The sequence below is a fragment of the Lipophrys pholis genome, assembly GCF_963383615.2.
Source record: "Lipophrys pholis genome assembly, chromosome: 11".
Classification (NCBI taxonomy): domain Eukaryota; kingdom Metazoa; phylum Chordata; class Actinopteri; order Blenniiformes; family Blenniidae; genus Lipophrys; species Lipophrys pholis.
The window spans coordinates 3329068-3346521 of NC_137631.1; the positions used below are offsets into that span (position 1 = coordinate 3329068).

The following is a 17454-nucleotide window of genomic DNA, read 5'->3' on the forward strand; positions in this document are numbered from 1 at the left end:
AGTCAGATAGCGGTTCTCTCCGGAAGTAGGAGGGGCGTCTGGTGCGTTCAAATGTACCGAGAAAGCTCGGAATTATTGACCTTCTCAGAGACACTCGTGTAGTAGTTTGAATTTGACAATAATGCCTTCATGAAAATAAAAATAAATAAACGATAGATTTAACCTAGAGCACATCTATCTATCTATCTATCTATCTATCTATCTATCTATCTATCTATCTATCTATCTATCTATCTATCTATCTATCTATCTATCTATCTATCCATCTACCAATCTGAAGTTCTGAAGCTCACAAGAACATACACAAAATAAACTTTACAAAAAATAAACAAGCTCTCGAAGATATCCGAGGTGATAAATGTGACTCCAATGTAATTTAGACAGTCTAATGTTTGCACTAAAACCCCTCCAAATTAAATATTTTAGTTTTCAACGGTGAGAATTTACACAAGTCCAGAACTGCCACAGTAAAGGAATATATTTCTGAGCTGTTTTTCCTCGTTATTACGAAATAGTTTTGTCGTTATTCCCACAATTGTTTTTGTAACAGTGAGGCATCACTTCCTCTGCTCCTCCAGGAGCAAATACACCCCCACTGTGATTCTGAGGATGGAAAGCCTTAAGGAGGCTCTGTACACATTCCCGAGGAGCCCAAATCTTCCAGAGGAATGCATTTGTAAACAAAGAAGTGACAAAGTAAGTAATACTTTGTCATAAGCCGATGTCACTTGTCACTTCATAAGCAACCAGCTACAGACTTATCAAAACCTACCGATCGACTGACCATCCAACCATCCAACTATATTTATAAAGCACATTTAAGAAACCACAGTGAACCAAGGGCTGTACAAACAAATAAATTAGAATTAAAAGTGCACACTTCACAAGTTTCGATGAAAAAGAAAAAAGATAGAGACAATACAAAGAAACAAATACAGTTAAAAGAAATGAAAAAGCATAAAACAATGAGTAAAAGACATGAACTCCCCTTATTGCAGCCCTCAGCATCAACCAACATTGGAGCTCAACTGGTGCAAATCTTTCACTTTGCTGACCACCGTGAAACTTCAAAGAAACAAAATACATATCAATCAGTTGCACAATCAAACATATTTAGATTCCATTCAATCAGAGTACGTGGAATATTGCTCTCCGGTGTGCCTCGCTTCACCCTGCCCGGGTTCACCTACATTTCTTCTCTGCTCTCCATCCACCCCTCCAATGATTCTCATTGACCTGCTCCTGAGTGTGCACTAGGTGTGTCAAACCAGGCGTGTGACATTTACTTGAGTTATATCTGGGGCATGTAAGAAAACCCCGGAACATGTATGACGCTCCCAAAAAAAAAAACAAAGGTCTGGTGGCCACTGACACCCCTGCTGATCTCCTCTTACTCTTCCTGTGGTGGAGTGGTTTGCACCCTTGAGTCACACTGAGTCGTCTTGGGTTTGAACATGGGTCATATTCTCAACTTACACTTTCTTCCAACAGTCCACAAAATATAAAATGTGTGAAACACTGATGCTGAGAGAAACCAAGAGAAATTCAGCATCAGTGTTTCACACATTTTATATTTTGTGCGCCAAATTATCCATCCAGTGTGATGCCTGCCTTCACTTAATTTTTCAGTGGAAGGAAAATGCATTAAACTACAAATGTCTCACTCGTTTTAATGATATCTGAGTGCATTCTAACTGGTTCATCGTGCTTTATTAACTGAAACATACACGTTTGTCACTCAGGAGGGGCCAGCCTTCCGTTATGTGCTTTTCCAGCAGGGGGCGCTACTGCCTCACTCACTGCTCTGCTCCTTGTTCCATATCAGTATATTGAAAACACAATTTCAAACCGCCGTTGATCTGAAACTCAAACGGGTCCGAGAGAACAACTCAATGATCTCTATCTCTCTCTCTCTCTCTCTCTCTCTCTCTCTCTCTCTCTCTCTCTCTCTCTCTGAGCCACTGGAACCAGAACCATCAGTTTTTCCAACCTTGGCCTGGGAGCCCTTCTGATACTCAATATGGGATTCCATTCAAAAAATTTAACCTGAGTTCCTCCTGATAAAAAAAAACGCTTTATGTTTTTTTGGTCTGGAGTTTTGTTTCAACTATAAACTCTCCATGTTGAAGGTTTAAGATGCAGATTAGATGTTCTTGTTCAGGAGCCACAGCTGATTTGATTACACAAAACCAAATATGACAATTACATTCTGAACAGATCACATTTAAGAGCCCAATCAAACCCACGATACAAGGAAAGTCCCAAAGAAACAACACTGATTCATATTGAGCGCAAAAGGAGGCGAATCATGATCATTGTGTGTGTGTGTGTGTGTGTGTGTGTGTGTGTGTGTGTGTGTGTGTGTGTGTGTGTGTGTGTGTGTGTGTGTGTGTGTGTGTGTGTGTAACAAGGTTTATGTGTTATTTAATTCCACTTGTTATGAATTGGGTTCACACATTATTTCGATGGCTCTATAGCGCCTCCCTTAGGAAGTGTGTGTATATGCTGCTGCCAAGAGGCCAGCGTTGTCAGTTCACCGGAGGCGTGCACGAGGTGGGTTGTTGCGCACAGCACAGCGTAGAAATACTTTATATTCATGTTCATTCTTGTTCATGATGTAATCGTGTGTGTGTTGTATATTACCGGAGTGTTGCTTTTCATTTGTTTGATGCGTGTCTCATGAGTTTAAATGTGTATCTGTGTTTAATACACCCTGTGGGCTAGCTTGTTAGCCTCCGGTAATGAATGTGTATTTCTGTTGTAGCGTGCTGCGTGTCAACGTCCATAGCGAGCCGTGAACCTGACCAGCACTTGTTGTTTCATATCCAGGGAATAAACGACGACACTAAGACAGTTCCAGCCTCCCGTCTCATTCAATAAAAAAACAGAACGCAGAGTCGAGGAGTACTTGAGCCAGCCAGCCACCGGCAGTAAAGTGTGGTTGTGCATGGTTACATGTGTGTGTGATGGGGGGGATTGACCGGTGATGGACTGCTCACCGGTCCAGGTGGTACCTGCTTTGCTCCGCAGCACAAGACCACATGTTGGATCAATCAGTGAAGAAGGTGGTTCGATGGAAGAAGGATCAGTTCACTCTTGTAACACTGACGTCATATAAAAAGGCAACAGGTTTGTCCAATTCGTTTTCATGCAAATGACCCCTCTACTTCCCGTTGGTGCCGGCAGATCTCTGAGTATATCGTATCTGGTTAAACAGACAAACTCTAAATTTGAAAACCACAATATGCTCCTCATCAGATTACCACAAAGGAAGTGAGTCTCCCTTAAATCTCCTTTGGCAGCAGTAACCTCAACTCCCTCCTCCAGTCGATGGACTTTACTTCTTTGACTGTTCAGGCAGTTTCAACACGTCTGCCATGATTAATGCCGTCTGCACGGCGGCTCCTGCAGCACACTGCGTGCCAGGTTTTCACACAGCATCGGGTAGAAACTTTGAAGAAGAACGCTTTGACGGGGGAAAGATGGGGCATTTTTCCTCCTCGGCTCTTCCAGCCGAGAGACCGTCTCCCTTACAGAACCCATCCGGGTACTCCTATCCCTTCATTTCACTCACCTCTTCCTCCTGTCGGGCCGATAAGGCCACAATAATCCATATATCCAACCCTGTCCTGAGCTTTGGCTTGCACTTGGCCCCAGTCGGCATTTCCTTTCTGGCCTGATCTGGTTTTTATAGATTTCCAACATGGTGCGGACATTTCAGGCTCCGAGACCAGTGGTGGTTTGGAGCCCCAGAAAACTCTGACTCAAACGTTGGACCTCCTGACGTCGCGTCCATCCTGAATCGTCATGGCGGCGCTGGTTTGGCTTGAGTTTCCTACGAGAAGCCTCTGGGCTGGCTGGTCTGAGGCGGCTGTGAGCTCAGCTGTTTGTGGGGAGCCGGGGCGGACCGCAGAAGCAGAGTGACGACGCCAGGAGCTGGTTGCAGACAGGAGGTGTTTCCAGGAGCCGGGTTGCAGAGTGTGGGTTCTTCCTGGAGTCACCGGGCCGAGTGAGAGTTGAGAAGCTGGGGTGTGGACATGCTGGCAGGTCAACAGGGTCAGAACCTGGCACAGAGAGCAGCGGTGGTGCCAGAGATTGTTTTCTGCTGGTGCTTTGGGGAAGCTCAATGATTCAGAGACGGTGCTGTTGGGGATCCCTAGTTTATTTTCTACTGTAGCGGTTACGGTTTTCAGAACTGGACCCAAATGCACCACACAGAAACAGAGCAGGCAGTCTTAGTGATGATTTAATATAACACGGGGAGGTGACACTAGTGACAAAGATGAGCGAGAGTCCAAGCTCATATGTGAGAGGTGAAACAACAATCCAGGTGACGATCCCAAAAAACCCTTTTCCAGCACGCGTGAGGTGAATCCAGAGAGCGGAACCGTGGACGAGGAGCCGACAGGACACGGGCGCACAGGTAGTCTTGACGAGGAGCCACGAGGTGAAGACAATAATCTGGCGCCGACTGCCTGGAGAGAGCCGGCTTAAATAGTGGAGCTGATGATGATCATCCACACCTGTGAAGGAACCTGCAACCAATCTAGCTTGGGGGGGGGGATAAATGAAAACTTAAATGTTCTGAAGCTATGTAAAGGTTACCTTTTCAGGATTAAAGCAAAATAAAATATTTTTCATTCAGGGTCAATCAGAAAGATACTTAAGAAAATGAACTGATTAAAAGGGAAAACAACCAAGCCACAGAGGACGGCTGTAATCCAGATTGAATTTATCCGTCACTGTGAGCCTCGGGTTCCCCATATGGCCCAGAGTGGCCAGAGAGCGGTTGGATCAGTGAGTTGTCAAAAGAGATGAGCGAGTCAGCTTGTTGGGTGGTCCACGAATTTTTGTTTGAATTGTTTTGTTTTGTCCATAAAGAAGATCAAATTCTACAGAATCACCCACGGTCGCTGTTTTAGCCCAAATCTGCCTCCTCATTGCCCCCAACACCCGTATGTGCTGGAACGCAAATCAAAGCCACCTCACCTCTTCGCTTTATGAAAGTGAAACAGTGCTGGAAATATTTCTGATAGAATATCGGCTCTGGATGTAGAATTTGCTTCCTCTGTTGAAGTTAAAGCTGCTCCTGAATCACTAAGTGACTTGACCAGTTCATCATCCGTCACCTGCCAAAGTGCCAAAAGAATCCCCGATATCTCAGCAGTGAAAACTGACGTGTAATCTAGAATTTCAAACTCTTTTCTGCTCTTGCAAATCATGCACAAATATACCAACAGCGACTCTATTATTGTCCTAGTTTTTAGAACCGTCAGTGTAAAGTTGTACATAAGAACTCCATTCTCCCTCATTATGGGCCCAGACTGGGCTGTTCATGCAGTCTGACCCAGACTAGTCGCTTTTTAATATGAACAGATTACCGGTAACATCTGCCCAAGTAGGCCTTTTTCTTCTGCCTTGAATTTCAATTTGTCTGAAAAATAAATCTTAGATGTTTCCCCCAGGAATTCCCAGTGTTGGTCATGCAAGCATTTTGTAGAAAAAGATTCTAGAACTCCTTTTATTTTCATTAATACCTCAGCTCAAGTTTAATTCTACGAGGTTCCAAAGATATCTCTCCTGTTCCGACAGGCAATGCAGAAAGTGGAGAGTACTGACGGAGCTGCCGCTCCAGAGGTTGTGCAGCCATTATCCAAAATTGCTCGAATCGTTGTTCAATAAATCATAATCAGCGATTCCCCATTTTCCCATCTACGCAGAACAGAGAATGATGTTGAGAATCTCCTTAAATCGATTCAGTTGGATCAAAGCATTAAAAACTCCAGAGGTGATCAGGTAACATTAGTTTCATAGAACTAAGTTAAAAACGAAGTTAAAATCCTCAAATATTAAACCATGTCCTTAAGTTAATGAAAATAAAACCCTTTTTCGAGTGATGAAATTAATGAACTGCCTGTCCGGTAAAGTCACGTTTTTACTCGTCAGTCGATAATGAACATAAATTTCATTTAAATTTTTGTTGTCAGTAATTATTTAATTTATGTCCTTGTCATAAAATTAGTCACAGAAAAAAGTGTCGTCAACGAAAAATGTTCGTTTGAGTTTTAGTTGACAAAATGAACACTGATTGAAACAAGGACTGACCTGAAAATTTCTCCTTCAGATCAATCGTGTTGATTTTTGAAGTGATGCCGTGAAGCACTTACTACGCTCAGGAAGTTCCTCTGCTCGTGTAGAAAGTAATTTCTATGTTGGATGCATAGAACGAGTCCATTGGTTGCGACGGTACCGGAACAGCGTGACGTGGGTCCTCTGCTGACAGGTCGTGTTACCTGTGTGTGATTTGGGACGCCAAATACCTTTTGTGAAAATCGCAGAGTAAAGTTGATCCGGAGCATCTCTGTGGTCCCAAAGTGGACCGTGTGGTCGTGGGAAAGACTCAGTAAAATACAAAATAATCTGGAGATTAAGATTCTATATCTTTTTTTTTTTTATGTATTTCTGTTATCACTTGGTAAAGCACTGTGAGTTACCTTGTGTTTGAATGATGTATGAATGAATTGGCCCTTGGCCTTTGTCCCCCCTAACCTGGAGGACCAGGTGCTGCTTTCCTTTCCCCCGGTGACCTGCCCAACCTGGTTGGACCCGCCGGATCGTAAACCTCCGCTGGAATACGTATCTCACAGGGTCATTAACACATACAGAGCGCCCTCACCTCCACAAGCTGACAGCAGGCGGGGAAAGTTCCGGGCACCCAGTGGAGATCCAGTTAACATGTACCTTTTCCATTAAAGGTCCCATATTTCACAGTTTTTCGGATATTTAATACAGGTGTCAGAGGTCCAACAACATTATAGTCGAAGTGTATTTCCCCAGATCCAGCCATGTTCCTGAATTTCAGTCTAAAAGCCCCTCTAATGAGCTCTACTGAGAACGGGCCGCTTCTGTGTCCGTACACGCCGACTGCATTTCAATTTTAGAGAGCAGAGCTCATCAACATGTGACAGGGTCTAAAGGGGGTATCAACGACCAGAGAGAAGGGTCATTTCCTCACATGACATCATGAAGGGAGAATCTCTGGGTGGCCTGTATGAGCAAACGTTCACTATAAGGTGGAGTAAGCGAGTGAGGGAGATGAGACTTTCTTCACTCCTGGGGCCTCACATGCAGGCCATGGTGACACATATCACTGTTAGAAAACCATGAGAAAGTGCATTTTTGTTCAATATAGGACATTTATTGATGCGTCATGATTCAGACTCAAGTGAGAAAGTGGGACCACTGAAGAAGCTCATGAAAGCATCAACAGTCAAAAGAAGTATTACATTGAGGAGGTTGTGCAGAGTAGTAGACAAGTAGAGCTTTTACACATTTGGAAAAATTCTGTGAAACTTCAGCCAAAGGGAAATAAAGTTTTTTTTTTTCTTAACTATAGGCACTAAAAACGCACAAATATGGAGTACAGAATATGTGTATTCTAGAGGAATGCTATGAGAGTTTTCCCCAGAGTACTCTACTTTCATTCTCCCTTTAAGAAAGTATACAACCTCCCCTGATCTCTGACATGCCAAAACATTCCAGCGAAGCCAAACATGAAAACAGTCTTGACAAATTTAGAGCTGGAGAAGCTGAAGATAAAAACCATTTCTCTTTGACTCAATGTCTTTAGAAGTCCCGTCTAAAATAGTCTCACAGTATCACAAAGCGATGTCCATTTTCCAAAAGGAAAAAGGTATCTACTGGACTCAATTTGTTTTTGAATTTCATTACAGAGATGATTTGATTAGCACGACGTTATGAATACAAAGACGGAGTAACCCAATTACCGGAGCCTAATCCGTGTTCAGATCCAATAAGGACTTTCATCTTGACGACTGGTGGTGTTTGGACCGGTGACCTCAGTCCGAGGTCATACGGCAGCAGTCGTCCTTCCTTCCCCTGAGAGACGGAGCTCTAAGACGGATGAAAGCTCCTCTCAGGCCCATGATGGATGCTGATGCTTCAGCAACACAGGCCACGGCGAAGGAGCAAGGCTGCTCGGTGGCGAGGAGAGGGTGGAGGTCAGGATTATATATAGAAAACAATCCCGTCTATGATGCATGGTGACATGGCCTCCACAGCTGCAGCCAGTCGGTGGTGTCACAGGAAATGGACGACGTCCGAGGAGCAGAGCAGCTGGCCCCACACGACTCGGAGCTCAGATTCTGGACTGTTCTGTGAGGGATGGCCGCTGACCTTGCATCTGACTCGCACTTTCAGCACCACGGCCGCCGCAGACCTCACGACTTCAGCAGTTTTAGAAGTTAGTTACTTGACACTGCTGTGGCAACTTTGGGACGAGATGTTTCACTGCACGATGCCAACATCCACCGAATCAGAGGAGACGCCCACATGCAACGTGACAATCACCTGGCGTCAATACCAATCACTCTGGGTACGTCTGAATAGTCCCTCCTAACTCCTTTACTATCGACTTTTCCTGAACCCCGGAAGTGTTTGGTGTGGCGGCCATTATAAGGACTGAATTCTCAATAAGAAAAGGAAAGGAGGCTCGTTGCTTCCTTTAGAACCTCCTTTAGCTTAGGAACCACTGATGCTTCCTTTATCAAAGGAGACCAGCTCATGTTCCCCCACAATTCCTTCCAGCGACAACATTTAAAGGGACCCGCTCATCGGAGCGTTCAGGGAAACTCAGGATGTCGGAAAAAGGAGCAGATCATGTAAGTTACCAAAGCAATAATCTGCCTTGAACAACTTGAAATCATCTAAAACACAAATTAGCTTTTTGTAGTCCATTTTCTGAAACTTGTAGTTCTTTCCCCACTGAGGAGGACGTCACTAACTTGCGCCGCCGTTGCATTATTAGGACATCACCAAGTAAAAGTGCGGTCCGACTGCCGCCACACCACCATGATCACCTTTCACTAACCAACACCTTTCCTTAACCCCGTGACATCATCCACGGGGTTAAGGAAAAGTCCATAGATAAGGAATTTTCAGTCGTACCTAAAGTTACAATCTTTGCAGGGGTGGATGATACATGGCTTTAGTTTAAGATCCTGTACAGTGCTGATGCATGCCTGTGCTATTAGAATGTACTTTTGGTTTTGCTGGTGAGCAACCCAGGCCCCGTTTACACATTTAAGTGAAAACTGAAATCTTTCATTGTGTTGGTTTAAACAACTGCTTTTTTGAAAATGGAGGAAAACTTTTCAGAAATGCTGCTACTGCCATGTACACCACCACTGTAGTAAAGGGTTCTTCTGCACATGCGCAATTAGATTGACCATAACGGCGACCTCCAGACTGCCATGGCTCTCAGTCCATGGTTTCCTGGGACTGGGTGATTTTATGGTCGACAGTCACTATTGATCCAACTTGGTCGTCTGTTCTTGGACTGCCATCGTTAATGTTTATTGCAGATCGTTCTCTGCATGCATGTGGTTTAACTGCAATAAAACCCTTTACCAACTACCCCCTTTACACACAAACATGAAACAAAATTATACGTTTTCACTGGAAACCTCATTGAAATGGGGCCTGAGAAACCTGAAGTATTCAAATGAAGGTTTTCACCACATTAGTGCAGCATCGAGCTCCTACAAGCACAACATGACACACCATGGAGTTTGACGTCTTTGGAACATACGAGCAAACAATTCTCATCCCTTGCACTTCAGCATAAAGAGGTTTTTCAATACGGTATTAAGGTCTACTTTGAGAACTGGTGTCAAAGTTATTGATTTTAGTAAAGTGTTCTGAATGCATGCAAGCCTGCCAAACATTGAACATATAAATCATGTCAAATAGATTCTCCTCTTCAAAGTAGTTTGGTCGAGACAATTGAGGTAAAAGCTCCTAAAATATATATAAACACTTCTAGTCTAACATAAAGCCAAATGTGATTTTGGTTGCTTTTCAGTCAACTAAAGTCATCTTGCATTTAAATTTATCATAATAGTGCAGTAATAGTTTTGTACATATGTAAACAGGAAACCCATTATAGTTGCATTTAGGATTGACATTTGCTGTGACACATCACATAGATCAATTTGTGTCAGTGAATAAGAGCTTTATTTAAAAAGAAAAACAAGCGTTTCTCATCTGAGGAGTCTCTCCTTCACTGCAATTGGTCCGACAGTCGTTTCTTCTTCCCACTGAAGACCTGCAACACAATTTTAAGACGACATTGCAACATCAGCAATAATTGGACTGCATCTTTAAGAGTCCAACGTCAATAATGGCCTCATTTAATAGTGTAGTTGGCGTCTGATCTTGAGCCTCGGTAAATCATGAAACAGGAAGTTGCACTACAAGGATGTGCTGCAGTGTAAACTAGAATTATAAACTCACAGGGCATGAAGCTCACCTTTATACAGCGTGCCAAATCTCAATTTCAATGTACGACTGTTAATCCAAGTTAGCATTAGCACACTTTAGTTTTCAGACTCAAGATCAGTAGACATCATGGAGAACATTTCTCTGTTTGGATACAGACTCTCGTAAATGAATACCTGATCTGATCCGATCCACGTTGCTGCCCGGCGCGCACTGCGTGTCACAGCAAGAGCAGGCCTGATTATGACCACTGGCTTCCCTCCACCTGTCAAACAGTTTCATAGCTTTAGCTTTGAGCTCTACTCAATCAGCCAAGATGACGACATTCTGAAGGGCTTTTAGCCCATCATCTCACCCATTGGAGAAGGAACAGGCTTTGTTGGAGGAGTCGACGGCTGCGTCAGCAGCTGTGGCTCTCAGGTTGCAGGTGATATACACCTGGATCAAGAGGCAGGGTTTTAGTAATTGAAACCAGAGTAGAAGTAACCAGTTGGTTCCAACTCACCACGCCATTGTGGTCGTTCTGGAACCTGAAGGCCTCCACCTCAAACCGCAGTTTGTCATCCTGTGAGCGAGTCAGGAACCGAGAGCTGGAGCCTGTGAGCTGACTGTCAAACAGACACCTGGAGGGACCATCAAGAGGTAGAAACGTTCACAACCAAGACATTTCAATGTTTAACCCTTTCCTGGAAGGAAGAGGCTACACCTCTTTCTACACTGCAGACTAAAATGGTTCCATACCCGACTCCAGCTCATAGAGCATGAGCTTATGAAGCAAACTATACTGAAGCCAGAGTTTCCAGAAGAAATATTTTTCATTCCTCTCGCTGGGTGTTTACCATCTGGAGGTCATAGCTGGAATGCTTTAAAGAAGTCCCTCCCAACCTTGGTTTGCATGCAGAGTCTTATTATTCAAACATCTTTTGGCAGTTTCCTCATTAAGGGTTGCCAGAGCAGAAACCCTCCATCTCCTGCACCCATAAACATCACCGATTTTCTTATTACCAGGCTGCGCATCCTCGACTTTCCTTACAATGATCAAGTTACAGCAAAACATCCAAGTGACCGACATTTCTCAATACATTACTAATGAAACTGACAATTCCTCTTAAGGTTTGTATTGTTGGGCCAGTCAAAGTACCATCAGTTAGACTGGCGGTCTGCAAACTGCGTCTCACAATATGCCGTTACATTAGTTCATTTCATTTTTTGCATTCCACACTGATTTTCCAAATTGTTAAAATCTTCAGGCCAAATGTAAACAGCAAAGTCAGCCATAGCTTCGAGCTAAAGAAAATATACAGACCCCTGGTTTCCCAGGAAACTGTATCGCGGGACCGTGTCAGCGATGGGGACCACAGTGGCCACGCAGCTGTCCACCGTCACCCTGAGCGGCGTGTGATGAAACGGTTTGACCAAAGCTTCAAATCTCATCATGTCTCCCAGCTGGAACTCGGTGGCTGAACGAGGAAAGTCCCAATCATCTAAACAACAAAGAAATCGTGTGTCTCCACCACTGTGCAATGAATGTGGGTTAAAATAATTTGTTTCCTGGAGATGGATGTGACAGAAAACCCACCAGTCATGATGGTGAGGGAGAAGTGGAGACTTTCCTCTGAGGTTTTCCTATCACTGAACGGAATCCAGGTTGGATTCAACAGCCCACTGCTCACCTCATGATTGCTAAACGACAGAAATCACACGCTTCAGAAAACAACTCAGGAAACACATGATGGTGCTGAAGAAAGCCCGACCTCTGGTAGTGGCACTGGATGCTGATGGAGACTTCTCTGCTCCGGACAATAGGACTGGTTCCCAACGGACTCGGGGTGTAGAGCAGCGTGAAGACGTAGACGAATGAGTCCTCCGACAGCTGAAACACATGTCGACAGGCAATAAATTCCAAGTGTCGAATTACCGATCATCTTTTCGTTTTGCGCCACATCAGAATGAACAAGGCGTTCACCTGTCCAGGTGCCTTGAGCCACCACCTGCATGCATTACTGGCTGCAGCTAAAAACATTAGCAAAACCAACAAGTCAATGTAGGAAGCAGTTTCCCCAACAAAGACAAATGCAGAGTCCAGCATCATGTACATCAAGGAGAGTTTGTTCACACGAATAGAACCAGTCACTAGGAACCAAATTCCCAGAACTACCGTAAGCCAGCCTCCAATGCAATAATGCAAGGAGGATCTCTGCAGGTTCTGACAAACAGTGGTCGCTCAAACCAACAGGACATTAGTAACTTTTATGGACATTCCACTCCAACCTCAATTTGCTCATTTTCTTTATTGCAAAAATTGCCCCCATGAGCGAGTAAAGTTGAAAAACCTGCCTCAGATGCTTGAAGAAAATCAAGTCTGTTAAAACCCAAATAACCAATAGGAGCATGAGTACTGGATACGTTATTCAGTTGTATGCCACTATACTACCTATATAATTAGCAACATGTTCAATTTAAACAAAGTCTGAGCAGGAAAGATTAATAACTTTCAAAAAGCAAGTTGTAGAATCTTACCAGTAACTGACTGCCACAACCATGCAACTCCGACTCAAAGATCAGGATTTGATTCTCCAGGTCTTCCCCTGTGGCGGGACACCCGCCCAGGGTGACGTCTGCTTCTCTGACCGGTCTGCCAATCCCCAGCAGGTCTTTCTTGGCCTCCACTCGGACCGAGTTCTCCCCACATATGGCAGCAACCGTGCTGGCTGCCGTCGGAGTCCTCATTTCAAAGTTCGGCGAGAACTGCGGCTCCGCTACAGTAGGCAGCTCCGGAAACTTCCACATCAAGGGTTCCTCGAAGGATTGTTTTTCCTGCTGGAAACCTGGAATTTAGAGAAGATTACCAAAAGTCCTTAGAAACATGCCAACAAAATGCCTTCAGACTTATCCCCATCACAAGAGGGCAATAATGAGTTCAAACACCCCCGTTGAGGTGAAAGTTAGACACTTGCACTACCATTTCAGAGAACACCTGCTGTGGTTGCAGACACTGGAGCCAATTCGGGTTCGCATTAGCAGTTTGAACTGGTGGCCGGGTTCTTCCAGGGGTGTCAAACAGTTCAGGGGGCCACATGCAGCACAATCTAATGTTGAGTGGGCTGGACAGACTGACAACATAGTGCCATAATAACCTTTAAATATAAACTAAAGTTTCTTTGTGGCAGAATAGATGTGATGAAAATGTCAACCTTCAACAAAATCGGGTCTACCTGCTGGATGGCGGCCGGGACGCTGGTTGGGACTGAAGTATCCAGGCCTGTGTGCTGCATGGTGGAGGTTCTGGTGGAGGTTCTGGTTTGGGGTCTGTGCAGCTGCTGCTGCTAAAGCGCCGCACAAGAAGAAGAAAGCGATTCTGAAGGCCTGCTTCATGCCGAACATCTTCTCTCTTGTTCCTCTGTTTGAGACAGACTGGCTGCTGCAGCAGGAGGCTTTGTAGAGCTGAAGCCCCGCCCACCTCCTGATTGACATAATGGTTCTCCTGCTGTGACTCATTTACCGGCTGAAGCGCAGCCCGAGTGCTGGAAATCAATGTAAACACAAACTCCTGTCAAATATAAAGGGCAGAAGTGACATGCTGGCATTAGATACACACTTTTTTTTCTTTTTTTTTTACTTCCTCTGACCTGGACGTCTTCAACAGAGTTAGAATTGTGACATTTCTCTCTGGAAACTCTGTCAAATCGTGATGCGAGCATCAAAATGGGTGCTCATGTTAATGCAGTGCCAGTGTTTTCATAAAGTACTCTGCTCACCGGAAAACCCGAGATAGCAGCCATGTTTCATGGTTATATTTGGTATCTTATGTCATTTCCTAATGTATTCTTAAAACTAAAGACGATAGGCTAACTATAGTGGTGTTGGACACTGAAATGAATATAGTGTGTGCAGAATTTCAGAAATTTTGCTTCACACTTAAATATATCAGACACCATTGTATCTCGCCCTTTGGGCACTCCATTTGATTACATGCACACATGAAACTAATGCAAGTTACAGTACATTAATATTCAAACATGCACTCGGTGGATCCAAAAAGTCACATTATATTGAAGTACAGAATCAATCAGTGCTGCATCAAACGTGGAAGAGTGAATGTATTACCTTTTACAGATCTTAAAGGGACACTTCAGATATAAAGGCATGAAATATGGGATTTCTGTCAACATTTATCAATTCAAAAATGCACATTGCATATATTTCTGTTTATTTTTTCTGTTATCAAGTCTTGAAATATTTCAAAAAAAGGTCAAATAATAGAAGTGAAATGAGCTTTATGTAGAATGAGGTGAAGTGAAGCCGATCCCAGCTTACACTGAGCAGAGGCAAGGGGAGACACTGGACTAAATCCATGCCAGCTGAGAAAGAACATGCAAACCACACACAGTCAGTCCTCGACCTGGACTCGAACCCGGGTGTTGATGTGTGGCAGACTCTGTTCACTATATTTCACTGTGCCACGTCAGTAAAATTCCCACTAACTCCTAGAAAGACCTCAGGAAAACTACAGGAATCACACTGAAAGCAACTGAAAGGTTAAAGAGAATTTTAATAAAATCGTGGAGAGAAAATCACAATACAACCTGGATGGAAGGATGTCCTGGAGTTCTCTAAACCTTTCTTCAACAGATCCGCTTTTTAACAGGGCGAAATAACCAAGAGCTGTGTTTAAAAATATGTGCAGGTGCAAGTCTGCACATGGCACACTGAAGGACAGTCCTGGAACGCAGCCTGTGGAATTCAAACAGACGTTATCTCTGATGAGACACAAAAACAGCTTTTTCTAACATCATCATAGAGCTCACTTTTAAAGGAGTTTAAGTTATTATTTCTTCTTTTATTAATTTCTCATCTCTTGTTTCTGTCAGATTTGTATAGATTCTGTCATTACAAATAAATGAGCTGCTTCTGATCTTAGGTACCAATAAGTGAAAACTTTCAGTCTGTAATTGGTGTCCGTTTACCTGATAACGGTGCTCAGAACACAACTTCCGCCATCGCCACCGCCGCCACTGCTGCGCACCAGGACTGTGGTAAATAGATCTTCTGCACATGCTCAGCAGCTGGACAATCAGAACAATGTGTCATGACCCCCAGTCCATATTCTCCTGGACCTGGTACTTTTATTTTGACAGTCACCGTAATAGCATTCCAACTTGGTCATCTGTCCACCAGAGTGTCTGTGTTCTCTCATTGCAAAAGTTTAAAACCCATTGTTCTCCACGGGCATGTGTGTGCATTTTTAGTGTTTCTAAATAAAAATGTAAATAGGATGCGTTTTCACTTGAAATGATGTGTAAAAGGGGCTTTAGTTTGTTTTCAAAATCAGCCGAAGTCGGGCTCTGTAGGAAGCAGCATTGCAGAGGAAAAACTCTTCTAACGGGAGAGAATCTCAGACGGACTCACACTCAGTAAAGGATTAAAGGCCATTTGAGAAGCAGAAAGCTAAACGCCTTCCAAACCACAGGAGCAGTAAACACCGAGCAGTGCCGGCGGAGCCGCCGATCCAAACATGGAGGATGCTGGAGTCCGAGTGGACGTCCCACAGAGACCTGCAGTTTCATCTCTTCATTACCGGGTTTAGTTCAGACGCCCAGAGGTGATTTTCAGCCACCTCATTTGAACACATCAGCTCCTCGTCAGCACTGCTCACATCTGCCATGAGATGGGAAGGAGGCGGATCAACGCCGTGGCAACCGGCGCTTCCTCCAGACTTACCCCGGCTCAGCCCGGCTCAGCCCGGCTCAGCTTGGATCAGACACACAGAGGGTCCAAATCCAAACCCCGACCTAAAGACTTCTCCTTCCTGCCCTCAGATCCCCGTGGATTCTCTCTCATTACAATTCATTTTAACTTCACACCTCCACCATGTTTTGTATTTTTGAAGTTTATGGGAGCAAAGTTTGGAGAATTTAGATTTTAAACATAATTTTTGATGTATTAATTCTTTCAAAACACTAACTTTTTAATATAAAGAAGTGTTTTTTTTTTTCTTTTTGTCTGTAGTTCAGGGGTTTCATTCAGCCTGATGGTGGGTCGGACTGGTGAAATAGTCCTAATAAGCTTTATATTAAAGTGTTGAAGTTTGTCTGTGTTGTGGCACAGAGTTTACGTGATGGAAAAACCCCAACGATTACCGTAGTAAATGACGACAATCTCAACATAAAGCCAATTTTAGTGAAACCTTCGGGTGCAAATACAGTGAAATGTACAAAAAACGTTTCCTGGAGGTGTTGCGACGTGCATGTTTTTACAAACTCAGCCTAACAGCACGAGCGTGACGTCGGTTTCATCGCAACCAGGCAGCCAGTTATCATGGCCGCATCACTGTTATCACTGATATCTCAGCCGGTTCTCAGTGAGCAATTTGTTAAAAATATCAAAGAAAATGTTTTTTTTTTTTTTTAACATTTTCTCAGTGGTTTTGCGGGTCCAGATCGGAGCCTCTTGCGTGTCGGTTTTGGCCCGCCGTCCTTATGTTTGATACTAAAATAGCTAACATCGATCAAATTGCTAACGTTGCTAAAATGGAAAAAAACTGGTAAAATGACTAAAGCAGCCAAAGAAAGAAAGACAAAAAGGTAAAACAGTAAAGAAAAAAACCATCTTTAAACAGTAAAAACAATGGCCAAAGGCCATAACGGCTCAAAGGGCTTCAGTAACTTTAGAACAAAAAAAAATCTAACTCTAAATACAGTAAACCCACTAAAGAAGCTACAAATGGCTCTAATAGCAAAAGTTTATATCTAAAAAAAAAAAAAGAAGACAAAATAACTAAAGCGGCTGATTCCATAAAAAATATTCCTCAAGAAATGTAAAACTGTTAAAAACGTAGTAAGATGTCTACAACTACAACTCGATTTTTCTCCAGTGGCTAAACTGAATAAAACTATGTGAGCAGAGCTGACTGCAATTTAAAAGCTCAGTTTTGTGGATCCAGATGAGTTTTTGGTCTCGAAGGAAGCACAACTACATTATAAAGAACCTTGAATGATTAATTTCACTTTCCTGATTTTACGACGCCTCCCGTAGCCCAGCAGCAGCATTTTGAAAAAAAGTTGTGTTTTACCCTGTCTCCATGGAGACAGCATCAAGCAGTTTTTGAGAGGCTTCACCGTTGGCAGCCATTTTCAAAAAGTTGTGTTTTCAGTG

At 43.6% G+C, this 17454-nt stretch overlaps 1 protein-coding gene across 2 annotated transcripts; it reads right to left on the minus strand.

The window, feature by feature from the left end:
* Positions 1-9355: 9355 nt before the first annotated feature.
* LOC308116281 (zona pellucida sperm-binding protein 3-like) lies at positions 9356-15030 on the minus strand. 2 transcript variants are annotated; one of them, XM_080474376.1, is made up of 10 exons: positions 14886-15010; positions 13515-13823; positions 12820-13127; positions 12054-12172; positions 11879-11982; positions 11606-11783; positions 10805-10922; positions 10655-10737; positions 10476-10564; positions 9356-10126 (listed from the first exon to the last, which is right to left on the minus strand). In XM_080474376.1, the coding sequence occupies exons 2-10, from the start codon at positions 13795-13797 to the stop codon at positions 10062-10064; spliced, it is 1347 nt and encodes a 448-aa protein (XP_080330502.1). In that variant the 5' UTR covers positions 13798-13823; positions 14886-15010; the 3' UTR covers positions 9356-10061. The 2 variants fall into 2 exon arrangements, with proteins under 2 accessions (XP_080330502.1, XP_080330501.1); XM_080474375.1 differs by having other exon boundaries at positions 10016-10126; positions 13515-13849; positions 14886-15030.
* Between the last annotated feature and the right edge of the window lie 2424 nt (positions 15031-17454).

Coding starts and splice junctions, on each gene's coding strand:
- LOC308116281 (XM_080474376.1), bottom strand. CDS start 13,797: ATGAGTCACAGCAGGAGAACCATTATGTCAATCAGGAGGTGGGCGGGG. Junction 12,173..12,819: donor GTTGTGGCAGTCAGTTACTG/GTAAGATTCTAC, acceptor CATGTGTTTCAG/CTGTCGGAGGACTCATTCGT. Junction 10,127..10,475: donor CGTGGATCGGATCAGATCAG/GTATTCATTTAC, acceptor ATTGTGTTGCAG/GTCTTCAGTGGGAAGAAGAA.